At 31.5% G+C, this 14922-nt stretch overlaps 1 protein-coding gene across 1 annotated transcript in view; it reads right to left on the bottom strand.

The window, feature by feature from the left end:
* The window catches only part of LOC143189965 (C3 and PZP-like alpha-2-macroglobulin domain-containing protein 8), a 468650-nt gene that overhangs the window by 119872 nt on the left and 333856 nt on the right, over nucleotides 1-14922 (bottom strand). The window contains exons 9-10 of the mRNA XM_076393989.1: nucleotides 10378-10495; nucleotides 10170-10315 (exon numbers count right to left, since the gene is read on the bottom strand). Coding sequence (XP_076250104.1) covers nucleotides 10170-10315; nucleotides 10378-10495 — 264 coding nt within the window. The remainder of the gene's footprint in view (nucleotides 1-10169; nucleotides 10316-10377; nucleotides 10496-14922) is intronic.

The following is a 14922-nucleotide window of genomic DNA, read 5'->3' as shown; positions in this document are numbered from 1 at the left end:
AAAAGATCTCTGGAAATTATTGTTTTAAATTGTCACAAACAGCCACTACTTATTGCATCTCTATTCTATTGCAAATTGCTTACACGAGGGTAATTAAAGTACGATTCGAAATTATTGTTAATATATATTTATATTATGTTTAACATATTTGTCATTATTTTTCACTTTTTTCATGTTATCGAATTTTATTATTTGTTATTTAATTAAACGAATGCAATAAATATAATCTGTAAAAATAAATATATCTATAAAATATTATATATATATATATATAATTATGTATATATATATAATTATGTATATATATATATATATAATTATATATATATATATATATATATATATATATATATATATATATATATATATATATATATATAATCATAAAAAAGAACTTTGGAACAAATCAAAATTACTTCTTCAGTCTCTTCCGATTTCTATATTTATTTAGTCATATCATAAATTTAATCTATTAGAAATCTATTATGGGTTTACCCAAAATCGTATATTACATATTATTATTTGTAATATTTTATCTGGAAAATCATTGTGTAGTGTATAATTAAAAGGTTTTAAATTTACATTTTTTAAAGATATTGGACAAATATATGTTATATCGACGTGGCAATATCGGGGGATAAAATAAAAGTTTAAGATAAAGAGGCCTACTGACATTATAATAAAACAATTTTCTGGGGCATAAGATATTGCCCTGACTCATTTATTCATATAGGAATATCTGGAATTGAAGTTATAGAGTCATTCCCCGTTAGTATAGAATTTAAATTATTTAATGATCCCTCATATTCATCCTCTTCAGAATTTCGTAAAGGCCAATGAGATACAAAATATAACTTAAGTTGAGCGCTTCAAATGATTCCCAAAACATACTAGCCCAGGATGTATATTCGTGAATCCATGAGCTAGATCCAAAAAACCTATCTTGGTTAAGAAGCCCAAGCCAGTACAATATGATGACGCTTTAACAGATTTGTTCTTACTTGGGCAATACATTTTACACCAAAATTCCTCGTGTATTGAATATTGGTTAATTCTTTCTTAACAGATTTGCATTCAGGAGCAGCTATTATGATATTGGAGCTGCAACTACTTCGGAAGAGGATTCATTTCTAAAATTAAAAAAATAATTGATATTTATATATATGAATAAACTTACCCCAACTTACAACAACAAAACACGCCATATTATTATTTCTTTGACATTTAATCTAATCGGTTTGGGATTTCTAACATTATCAACCATTTTTTAAGAACAGCCAAATACCTCTTCGATGGAAAACGATTCTGCATTTCTTTACTATCTGTGCATCCGGATGCACAACACTTCCTAAATCGATAATTCACTTTACTTATTGTACTACCGACTTATATATACTAATGAACTAATAATTTAATCTCTAAACATAGAATAGAGGAATACAGAAGTGAAACTTATATGGAATTATCGGGTACCACGTTTAAGCTTCTCGGAATCCCCGTTACGCTATAACTATATTTATATATTTATATATTTATATTAACAATTATTTTAAAATATTCTGTGTATTTTAGTTTATTAGTGTAATAAAAAAAACTTAAGGGGGTCTCTTTATGACCTCCTATGTAGGTCCAGGAAAGTAATAATTTGTAATCATTTTAAAGATGAAGACTATAGACCACAATGTGGAAAGGCCTGGCTGAAACAAGATGTAATTCCTACTTGCAATTGAAACAGTAAGTATTTTGTTATGTTTTATTGCATTGAGATAATTAGGCAGTATTTATTGACTTCTTTACTTTTACTACAAGACAAGGAAAATATGTCGCCCAATGGCAATATTACAATCACAGAGGTTTTTTGAGGGTATTTACGTTGAGTCTTCATCCTCTGATAGATATATAGGCGATTCTTCTACCCCCAGTAAGACCGACAAGTAAGTATATAATAAGAAACTTATGTTTATTATTAGAGAATCGACGTTCTAAACTGGAAATTACTTTTATATGTTCCTTTACAGATTATTTACAGATAAATCAGCCTGTCCATACCGAATAGACAGAACTACAGTTATCATATTTGATGAAATGTACCTCAATTTAGGTAGGTTGTTAATTTAGTTGATTATAAAAGATAAAACAACAGAACTATTAATAGTTATATCATCTTATTTTAATTTTTGTTTTAGGTTTGTCTTAAATATTAGAGAGAATATAATATTAGTGGATTATGTGTTTTGGGTAATGGAGATATCTCTATGATTACGTCAATGTCTTTACGGTCAAGGAAAATTAATGTAATTGTAATATTTCAATAAAATATGTTCAAATAGATATTTTTTTAATTTGCAATACAATTATAAGAATTTTTTAACATTTTTTACTACACTTTCTTAAATTTCCCGCTCAAATTTTTGAAATTCCCGCGAATTTTTTTTTTAATCCTGCTGCACCTAACTGTTTTACGGCGCATGCGTAAGCGTCCTCACACGGGGATTCCGAGCATAACATAGAACCAAATTTACCATTGAGCATGCGCTTCTGAGTCTTTCTATTCTATATCTTTAAACGCACTATTATTTATGTCAGTCATACTGAAAATGACATTAAAAATAAATAAACAAATGTACCATAGAAACGAAGTGATCCAATCAGATCTATAGCGTAACGATTAAAGTAAGCAACAAGTTAACAGTAGCGACATCTAGATGTTGGACGTCGCTAAATATTTCCCCAAAATTTTCTATAAAGTTAAATATCTATTTCTTTGTGTCAGATATATCGTATGGGAAAACGAAATTTTTATTTTTACTATTTTCTTCGCAATTATACTACCATATAAACCTTCCCTAGACTTCCACAAATATATGAAAATCAATATATTAATAATTTTGTGATTGTTTTTTACTAAAATCTACTTTATTTTGTTCATATCTAGAATTTATACCGTTTTGAGATAGCCCATATTCAGTCAGATTACAACACAGTTTTATAGAATAGAAATCAATGGGAGTTAATAAAACTTTGAAACCTTTACGCCGAATAAAGATATGTTTCTTTTATCGGGTGTTCGGCGAAGATACAAATTAGAAATTCCACTTTCTCGGCGGGGGCCTAATCTATGGACGATTTAATTTAAAAGTTAGATTTTACGATTTCTTCATTAGGACCGAGACGGTTTCGAAGTTTACGGTTTAAGTGCTTTATAATCCGCTCGAAATTATGGAAGTTGTCCAGGAAATAATGGAGGAAAACGATTCAGAAAAGGTCGTCGTCGAAAGGCATATTTGTTCTCCAGCGTTTTACGATTTGTGTCGACGAGAATGGTTGTGTTTTAAGTTAGTTATTATGAAGAAAATCGCTTGGTTAATGGATTGTAATGGTTATTTTTTGGCGTTTTATGAGATGACTGGCATAATTTATTTAATGTTAAAATGCACCATTATTTTTAAATGGTTATTGATTTTATTTTATTTAAGAACAAATCTAGATTTTTTTCCTTCTCTATTCTGAACTAGGACATAGATTTTTTATTGTCCCACTCCTAAACTATTTAATTGTTGATTTTTAAAATTTTGAGAAATGAGAAAGCTTCTATCTGTGGGAGCAGCTCCCATCCCTTTATGTGAATATGTTGCTCAAATTGGTAATGTCACAATTCAGCTTTGCATGTTGTTGTTCTTCTTCTCCACCCATCACCGATGCCAGTTCGGTTGTATGTTATGCAAGTCTCTTCTGATATGTTTTGCTATGCTGACTTATTTCCTAATTCACTATTTTTATATTGAGATCTAGATATTGAAGTTTATTGCTCATGCTTTGAGAAATATTTTGCATATTCTTTAATTATTCTTCTTTTATATTGTTCTTCTAATGACATGAATGCCGCATGTCTATATTGGCTTGATGTTGCTTTATATACCGTTATTTTGCTCTCATTGCTAAAATGAGAGTGATGATCTGTTACCACTACGAAGACTGCTGTCTGGTTGTTTACGCTTCGTCCAAATGTTAATGTTAATGATGTTTTCGAAATATTATTTTACTGGCGAGCAAGTTTCTCTTCTCAGTGTTTAAGCAACATATTTTAAACTATTTATTTATTTTATTTAGATGACTGACTAACATGTAAGTATTGTGTAAGTAAGTTGTTAGTGTACTAATCTCAAGTTTATATGAATTTAAGAAAGATGTAGATGAGTCATGATAACAAAATTGAAGGTAAGAAGTAAAATCCAGAAATTACTCAGTTACATCGTAGAAAAGATGCGTCTAATACTAGTGGTCAAATGTGTGCCAATCATAACTTTAGATTATCAAAGTTAATACAAATAATTATACATATATAATTAAACAACGTTAAATAGTAACAACCAGCATAATTGCTGGACCCTCAGTGTTGCAAAAGCGTGTAAAATGGATTCATGATTTAAAGATGCCGTATATTGTATGGAAAAATTGCATGTAAATATTATTTTATTTTTATAAACTCACAAAGAGATAAATCGCTATAAAACATGTTTTATAATATATTTAGGTCTTCTTGAATGCAGTGTACTGGGTCCGACATTGTATCTCCTATATACAACCGATCTAATGCCTACAAAAATCACTATTGTGATAACATATGTAAACGACACTGCAATCTATCATTAGCATCTCACGAAAATCCAATAACAGCATCAAAGAACCTCCAAGCACAGCTTGACAAAATACAACTCTGACTGAAGACATGATGTATTAGAGCAAATGAAACAAAATCTATCCATGTCACATTTACTCTGCGTTGAACAATCACCAGTGAATATTAATAATTGTTAGCTACCCCAAGCTGAGGATTTTAAATATCTTGATATGCATCTAGACTGACGCCTTCTTTAGAAAAAGCACATACTTGCTGAAGATTCGAAAACAACTTGGATTCAAACTATATGAAATGTATTGGCTTATCGGGCGCAAATCCAAGTCTAAGTATGTGTTTTTATGAAATCCAACTATAGGGCACTGCTAAAAAGCCTAGTATAGCCACCGTTCAGTGTCTTCAAAACAAACAACAAAGTTTTGCATGCCATTGTCAATGCTATATACCATGAATCTAATGAAGTTATATTAAGCGATATTCATCTAGAACCCACAACGATTGTAATTCAAAATTTCTGTATTAAGTACTTTAATAGAGTGTTAGTACATCCTAATGTGCTTGCTAATCAGTTAAATGTGCGACCTGTTATAAAAAAATATTGGATTAATAGATTAAAACCTTTCACACCATCGAATTCAATAGAGGACACAATATAGACTTTAGAATAAGATTTAGAATAAGACTAACTAAACACAGGAAAACATTTAATGAATTGATATAGGAACATGTTATGTATATATCGCGCACAGGGAAGATTGTTGAAACCCTAAGAGCGATATTAAAAAAAAATCTATAAATTAAAACTTTTTTGGACACTTTTCGCGAACTCATTAGTAATTTTTTAGAATCAAATATTTAAGGGTTAATCTTATTTTAATGAATATGCGCTCAGACTATATAAAGGATCAGATAAGCTGAGAAATGAAACATTAAAAACTTTATCATACTACAAAAAATTAACTATGAAAAAATAATTTAAGAACCTTCCAAAATAATAGCAATAAATATTCGAAAATCAATATGAATGCAGTATCATAGCGAAAAAACCGTATAGTATAATATAAATAAGCTGACGGTCTTTTTTGACTGATCAGATAAATTAAAAAAGGGACAATAATCGTTTTATTTCTGACTAGAAGAAATATCGCTTCCCGAAAGTTCCCAATGTTTTATCTGGGACCAATCCATTATCTCGAGTGTCGTATTTCAAACTAGGCTTACTAGATAAACTGTTTGCTCACGCTAACTTAATCTGATTTCCTGCGATTAAATAGTGAACCCTTTACCGCTTCCGATTTTTTTATGTTTACGCAAATTTTATGATGTCGCTATGAAGTGTATTTGTCTATTATCACTATTTTTATTACGGATTTCTTTATTGAGAGTAATATTAGTAAAATTAGTAGGAGATGTTCTAATCTAATGTATAAATATTAATGTGTGTTTTGTTTATCTAAACTGTTAAAAAACTGTTTATCTAAACTCAGCCTTAGAACAAAAAATCTATATAAATTTAAGCCTATAAATTAATTTAAATGATATACAACAGATGGTGTTACTGTGTTTGAAATGTTGAAGCTTCACTCATAGGTTTCAGTTTTCAATATGTGCCAATTTGTCGATAAGTTGTTCGTTCACATTTTTTCATTGTATAAAACATTTCGAATTAGCTTTTTTTTTCTATATTTTAAAATCTCCTTTTAACAACTAGTGGTTTATCTGGACTGGACCTACAGTTTAATGTGGGCTCCCAACCACGGTCCTCGGCATTAAGCCTACCGACTGACTGGAGTAACTGACTGGTGAGTTAGAAATCATTCTAGAAGACATCCGGTCTTACCCAGCTTGGTTACTGGCGTGACTGGAATCAATTTCCTTGTCAGATTTTGCATTCTTGCCTAGGACAATCACAAATATAAATTTACGACCATACTTCAGCAGGATTCTAACCCGCGACTATCGCAACAGCAGGTGAACCGTTACCACTGCGCCAACCAAGCCGGCATTGTGAATTTGTATCGAGTAATTAGCTTTTGCGGGAATTTTTTTACTTCAATATGAAGAAAATGACAGCGGAAGGTCGTGGAATGATATGTGAAGGTTATGGAAATATTTAATTTCAATATCTGAATACTGGTTTTAACGTTTTAAAAGAGGTGATTTTGACATCGAAGACAAATAGAGTTTGGGACAGGCAAATACATTTGAAAGACAAGGATTTGAAGTTATTATTTGATGGTGATTCGTGTAAAGCATAAAAAGTATTCTTGTATGTAGATTTGGTACCAACCGATTGAAGAACATGGGGATAATCCAAAACTGGGATATTTTGTGCCGTATGAATTGAAGCCAGGAGATAACGAAAGGCTATTAAATATTATAGTATTACTGGTGATAAAACATGAATACGATTATGATACGATAGTTACGATAATCCAAATGAACACATATTGAAAACCCGGTGAAAACACACTTATTAACATTAAAAGGGGAAGTGTTTCCAACGAGACCGTATTATCCAGACCTTGCTTCTTCTGATTACTACTTTGTCTGACATATGAGGAGCTTCTAATAAAGATTCCAAAAATGGATCGATTCGTTAATATGTTCCAAGGATACTTAGATATTTCGAGATGGATTCTGTAAACTGCTCGAAAGACGGGAGGAAGTAGCAGTTATCGATGGACAGTACTTTTAATAAAATACGTCGTACCGATTTTTCACAATAAATCTTCAAATTCAAAAAATTCTTTAAAAGTAATATATAGGTTAAAAATTTGTTTCAATTTGTTTATATGGCTGTAAAAATAGACAATCTAAACGTTATTGGGTATTTATTATACTTGATGGGACATCACCTAATATATTAAAATATTATGTGTATACTATATAGTGGACCTATTGCCTAACGTAGGCTCTGAACCACGGTACCCGGCATTAAGCTTCCGATTAGCTAGGGATCAACTGAAAGATCATTCCAGAAGACATTCGCTCTTACCCAGCTTGGTTACAGGCGGAACTTGCCTTGCTGCATTTTGTATTTTTGCTTTATATGTAATCACAAACACACATTTGTAGCCATGCTTCTCAGTAACATGTGAGTTGTACTAGTACTAGTAGTAGTAATAATAGGAGGACCATCCTGCTGCCTTAACTCAGTAGGATTATTATAACTTATTATAACTATAAATGAATATTTTTATCATAAACTAGCGATCCGCCCCGGCTTCGCACGGGTGCAATGCTGATACTAAATTAAATACACTACAGAAAAAATATGAACGTTGTATATAAAAACATAGCGGCCCGCTCCGACTTTGCACGGGCATAAAATATATATGCCTATGTCACTCAATGAAAACATGATTAAAATCGATGCAGTATTTTTGGTTCATTCATTACTGCCCTTGGCCTGCACGCATTAAATTTGGAGTAAAACAATTCCTCTTCCCCTATACTTACTATGAAGATTTCCTGCTATATTTGGAATATCTAAATTCATACAATTTTTATTACATTACACATTTTTAAACGCAAATTTTAAATTTGTAATATCTCCGAAAATATTTGTTTAATTTACATGCTGTAAGGAACCATATTGATCTATATTAATTGCACACTGTATTTAAGGTACTTAATTCGATAAGGATTAATGCCGTATTGCTTAAAATAGCTTCGTAAATAAGCCATTTTCTCACGTAAAAAGTAAACAATAAAAATGGTTAATGTGGGTTATCCCTAAAAGATAAACATATACCATCGCGGACTTTTTTGTAGACCTTTTTATGGTGTACAATACTGTAGTACATTAATTTAATCTAACTCGTAGGGTTAGGCAGCGTTTTTGCTAATTGCTAAATAAGCCTAAAAAAATAGGTTAATTTACGACATCACGTTAGAAACCTCTAAAATTAGCAATGTTGCCTTAGTATATTATGCATGTATTATACATATAAACCTTCCTCTTGAATCACTCTATCTATTGAAAAAAACCGCATCAAAATCCGTTGCGTAGTTTTAAAGGTTTAAGCGCACATAGGGATATAGGGACAGAAAAGGCGACTTTGTTTTATACTATGTAGTGATAATATATGGTAACAAAAATTATTGGTATACCATGTATTTCAACAAGAATCAATGCTGATTTTAGATTGATATTGTAAAATTGTTATGACATTTATTGAGTCATATTTGGGAATTCGTTGCAATAATATATATTCAAAAATAATTTTCAAAATCATAATTATTCACGCTTTCTGAACAAAGCTTTAATACATAGATAGTGAGTGGTATTTTTTTTAATAAAGTTATATATCGTAAAATTGATAAACACAAATTGAAAAATCAGTAACTCTGCGTAATAATATTAAATAATTTGGGGAAAGTTTTTACAATACAGAAGATTTTGTAGGTTGAAGGTCGTCCATGAAGTCAAATTAAATAATTAAATTTTACGCAAATATGATCTGAATAAGCAACTATAATACCCATATACTGAAGTATACAATAAGGAGTATTATAAGGACTAAATAAATAGATAAAGTCAGTAAATGACGCTGCTGTATCGAATTAAAAAAGTTGTTAGAAGTATTGCCCTATTCCTAACTTTATAATCACTACATAGTATAAAACAAAGTCGCCTTTTCTGTCCCTATATCCCTATGTGCGCTTAAATCTTTAAAACTACGCAACGGATTTCAATAGATAGAGTGATTCAAGAGGAAGGTTTATATGTATAATACATGCATAATATACTAAGGCAACATTGCTAATTTTAGAGGTTTCTAACGTGATGTCGTAAATTAACCTATTTTTTTAGGCTTATTTAGCAATTAACAAAAACGCTGCCTAACCCTACGAGTTAGATCAAATTAATGTACTACAGTATTGTACACCATAAAAAGGTCTACAAAAAAGTCCGCGATGGTATATGTTTATCTTTTAGGGATAACCCACATTAACCATTTTTATTGTTTACTTTTTACGTGAGAAAATGGCTTATTTACGAAGCTATTTTAAGCAATACGGCATTAATCCTTATCGAATTAAGTAGCTTAAATACAGTGTGCAATTAATATAGATCAATATGGTTCCTTACAGCATGTAAATTAAACAAATATTTTCGGAGATATTACAAATTTAAAATTTGCGTTTGAAAATGTGTAATGTAATAAAAATTGTATGAATTTAGATATTCCAAAGATAGCAGGAAATCTTCATAGTAAGTATAGGGGAAGAGGAATTGTTTTACTCCAAATTTAATGCGTGCAGGCCAAGGGCAGTAATGAATGAACCAAAAATACTGCATCGATTTTAATCATGTTTTCATTGAGTGACATAGGCATATATATTTTATGCCCGTGCAAAGTCGGAGCGGGCCGCTATGTTTTTATATACAACGTTCATATTTTTTCTGTAGTGTATTTAATTTAGTATCAGCATTGCACCCGTGCGAAGCCGGGGCGGGTCGCTAGTGTTATCATATATACATTGTTTTCTTGCGTTTGTGGCGACGCAGCAGTAAACTTACCTTATTCGTGGGTCGAACCTGAGATCTCCACTGGCACCCGCTCTGCCTCCCAGTAAACAGACCAACGACGCTGGTTCAGCAATAATTTCCAAATCAACCGATTGGTCGGGTAACCAGTATTCTTTTTCTTCTATATTCACTGACACCTAAATGATTATAAATACAGTTCAGTTAGTAAAAATGCAAATAATGATTAAGACAATCGTACATGTTTGTTAAAAAGTTTCACATTGAAACTGATGACGTCGCTGATGGGTTCGCCTTGAGCTGTGACGTAGTAGACGAGTAGTTGACTGACAGGGGCCATAACAGGTTTGACAGTAAAACTGAAAAAATATTAACCGTTAATTCACATACCTGATCACTTATTTTGCTAATATTTAAATACCAATGGTTTGGGCGAAAAGTAATTTCTGCTTTTTTTCATATTCTCAAGGCGGATTTAGTTTTACAAATTTCAAACACCAATCAAGTATATAGTCTATTCAAAGTTTTTTTAGTTATCTGTAGATGTTTGTGACGTCGAAACATTGCAATGTTGTTCTATGCCTTAGAAATTGAATTCTTTTTAAGGTAATGTCTGGAAGTTCCATTAAATATTTCCGAGGGTTATCTTTACACCATAAGAGTGTAAGAAAGGATGTGCTGCATTCCTCAAAAAGCTGCATGTTCTTAATTCTTTTATGTACACTTTCCAGACAGATAATTTTCTCTAAAATAATTTTGTTAAATTATATTTATATTGATAAAATAGTTTGTGTACTTACTGTTCTTATATATTAATTTTTTGTATATCAAAGCCAAACTGAACTAAAACTTAGAGTTGATGCGGCAACATTGCAATGTTTTGACGTCACAAATATCCATAACGCATTACTAAAAAAGCTTTTAATAGACTATGTGTACCGTTTTGATTGATGGCCTTTTGAAATAGTCCTGTTATTGTAGAATTTGTGAGATTTCTAAACCGAAAACCTAAACTGTGTTAAGTGGTTCTAACAAACCTCTTTGGAAGTCAGCTTTCCACCATTACAGCTGTTTTTTCAGCTTTGAACTGTTAGAGACCGGAATATGGTTGTGGAAGGACTGTACGGAGAATGTATTTCCAGCTAAGATTTCTAAATATTTGATATTAAAGATGTGCGTGGTAATAAAAATACAACACCTTTTTTCAAAACTGCTTTTTTTAATGGCTTGATTTAATCGCATTGATTACTGGTTGGATATTAGGGCATTGTTGAACAAAAGGGCTTCACATTGTTGTTTTAGTTAGTTATTAAGCAGCTCATGATGAACAGTTCATTTCCAACTCCATTAAACAATTTTTTGGCATCGAAATTTCTTCCTCGCATTATTTTTTATACGTATCATCGCTCGTAAACGTTTATTTCAGTAATTGGGTCGATATCGTTTCACTTGAGCAGCTATTTATAATTGAAAACAGGATCCATTAAATTTATCATAGTCAGTTCATTTTAAATTCAACTATCGAGTTGCTTTTGGTATCCAGTTCAATGTAAACCAGAACTGTTTTATGTTTGATGTTTGGATAAGTATGTCTAAGAATTATATTGACGTTTTTAAAAGATGTATCAGGAACGACAAAGAGCAAACCCATTCTGATACTTATGACTGAAGTACTCATGACTCGAGATGGTTCGATGAGCTTGAACTAGGTTTTCTTTCTTCTAAGTGTAAATTGGAACTTTAAGTGTTGACTTTAAAGATATCAATTTGGATAAACTGGAATGCAGCTCATGATGAACAGTTCATTTCCAACTCCATTAAACAATTTTTGGCATCGAAATTTCTTCCTCACATTATTTTCTACACATATCATCGCTCGAAAACGTTTATTTCAGTAATTGGGTCAATTTCGTTTCACTTCAGCAGCTATTCATAATTGAAAACAGGATCCATTAAATTTGTCATAGTCAGTTCATTTTAAATTCAACTATCGAGTTGCTTTTGGTATCCAGTCCAATGTAAACCAGAACTGTTTTATGTTTGATGTTTCGATAAGTATGTCTAAGAATTGTATTCAGGTTTTTAAAAGATATATCAGGAACGACAAAGAGCAAACCCATTCTGATACTTATGACTGAAGTACTCATGACTCGAGATGGTTCGATGAGCTTGAACTAGGTTTTCTTTCTTCTAAGTGTAAATTGGAACTTTAAGTGTTGACTTTAAAGATATCAATTTGGATAAACTGGAATGCAGCTCATGATGAACAGTTCATTTCCAACTCCATTAAACAATTTTTGGCATCGAAATTTCTTCCTCACATTATTTTCTACACATATCATCGCTCGTAAACGTTTATTTCAGTAATTGGGTCGATTTCGTTTCACTTCAGCAGCTATTCATAATTGAAAACAGGATCCATTAAATTTATCATAGTCAGTTCATTTTAAATTCAACTATCGAGTTGCTTTTGGTATCCAGTCCAATGTATACCAAAACTGTTTTATGTTTGATGTTTGGATAAGTATGTTTAAGAATTATATTGACGTTTTTAAAAGATATATCAGGGCCGACAAAGAGCAAACCCATTCTGATACTGATAACTGAAGCACTCATGATTCGAGATGGTTCGATGAGCCTGAACTAGGTTTTCTTTCTTCTAAGTGTAAATTGGAACTTTAAGTGTTGACTTTAAAGATATCAATTTGGATAAACTGGAATGCAGCTCATGATGAACAGTTCATTTCCAACTCCATTAAACAATTTTTGGCATCGAAATTTCTTCCTCACATTATTTTCTACACATATCATCGCTCGTAAACGTTTATTTCAGTAATTGGGTCGATTTCGTTTCACTTCAGCAGCTATTCATAATTGAAAACAGGATCCATTAAATTTATCATAGTCAGTTCATTTTAAATTCAACTATCGAGTTGCTTTTGGTATCCAGTCCAATGTATACCAAAACTGTTTTATGTTTGATGTTTGGATAAGTATGTTTAAGAATTATATTGACGTTTTTAAAAGATATATCAGGGACGACAAAGAGCAAACCCATTCTGATACTGATGACTGAAGCACTCATGATTCGAGATGGTTCGATGAGCCTGAACTAGGTTTTCTTTCTTCTAAGTATAAATTGGAACTTTAAGTGTTGACTTTAAAGATATCAATTTGGATAAACTGGAATGCAGCTCATGATGAACAGTTCATTTCCAACTCCATTAAACAATTTTTGGCATCGAAATTTCTTCCTCACATTATTTTCTACACATATCATCGCTCGAAAACGTTCATTTCAGTAATTGGGTCGATTTCGTTTCACTTCAGCAGCTATTCATAATTGAAAACAGGATCCATTAAATTTGTCATAGTCAGTTCATTTTAAATTCAACTATCGAGTTGCTTTTGGTATCCAGTCCAATGTATACCAAAATTGTTTTATGTTTGATGTTTGGATAAGTATGTTTAAGAATTATATTGACATTTTTAAAAGATATATCAGGGACGACAAAGAGCAAACCCATTCTGATACTGATGACTGAAGCACTCATGATTCGAGATGGTTCGATGAGCCTGAACTAGGTTTTCTTTCTTCTAAGTGTAAATTGGAACTTTAAGTGTTGACTTTAAAGATATCAATTTGGATAAACTGGAATGCAGCTCATGATGAACAATTCATATCCAACTCCATTAAACAATTTTTTGGCATCGAAATTTCTTCCTCACATTATTTTTTATATGTATCATCGCTCGTAAACGTTTATTTCAGTAATTGGGTCGATTTCGTTTCACTTCAGCAGCTATTCATAATTGAAAACAGGATCCATTAAATTTATCATAGTCAGTTCATTTTAAATTCAACTATCGAGTTGCTTTTGGTATCCAGTCCAATGTATACCAAAACTGTTTTATGTTTGATGTTTGGATAAGTATGTTTAAGAATTATATTGACGTTTTTAAAAGATATATCAGGGACGACAAAGAGCAAACCCATTCTGATACTGATGACTGAAGCACTCATGATTCGAGATGGTTCGAAGAGCCTGAACTAGGTTTTCTTTCTTCTAAGTATAAATTGGAACTTTAAGTGTTGACTTTAAAGATATCAATTTGGATAAATTGGAATGCAGCTCATGATGAACAGTTCATTTCCAACTCCATTAAACAATTTTTGGCATCGAAATTTCTTCCTCACATTATTTTCTACACATATCATCGCTCGTAAACGTTTATTTCAGTAATTGGGTCGATTTCGTTTCACTTCAGCAGCTATTCATAATTGAAAACAGGATCCATTAAATTTGTCATAGTCAGTTCATTTTAAATTCAACTATCGAGTTGATTTTGGTATCCAGTCCAATGTATACCAAAACTTTATGTTTGATGTTTCGATAAGTATGTCTAAGAATTATATTGACATTTTTAAAAGATATATCAGGGACGACAAAGAGCAAACCCATTCTGATACTGATGACTGAAGCACTCATGATTCGAGATGGTTCGATGAGCCTGAACTAGGTTTTCTTTCTTCTGAGTGTAAATTGGAACTTTAAGTGTTGACTTTAAAGATATCAATTTGGATAAACTGGAATGCAGCCCATGATGAACAATTCATTTCCAACTCCATTAAACAATTTTTGGCATCGAAATTTCTTCCTCATATTATTTTCTACACATATCATCGCTCGTAAACGTTTATTTCAGTAATTGGGTCGATTTCGTTTCACTTCAGCAGCTATTCATAATTGAAAACAGGATCCGTTAAATTTGTCATAGTCAGTTC

The sequence above is a fragment of the Rhynchophorus ferrugineus genome, unplaced genomic scaffold (genome assembly GCF_030347505.1).
Source record: "Rhynchophorus ferrugineus isolate W39M unplaced genomic scaffold, kcgeb_rfMv2 rfM2, whole genome shotgun sequence".
Classification (NCBI taxonomy): Eukaryota; Metazoa; Arthropoda; class Insecta; order Coleoptera; family Curculionidae; genus Rhynchophorus; species Rhynchophorus ferrugineus.
The sequence above is the reverse complement of the archived record's forward strand: the minus strand, read 5'-3'. Positions and strand labels throughout refer to the sequence as shown.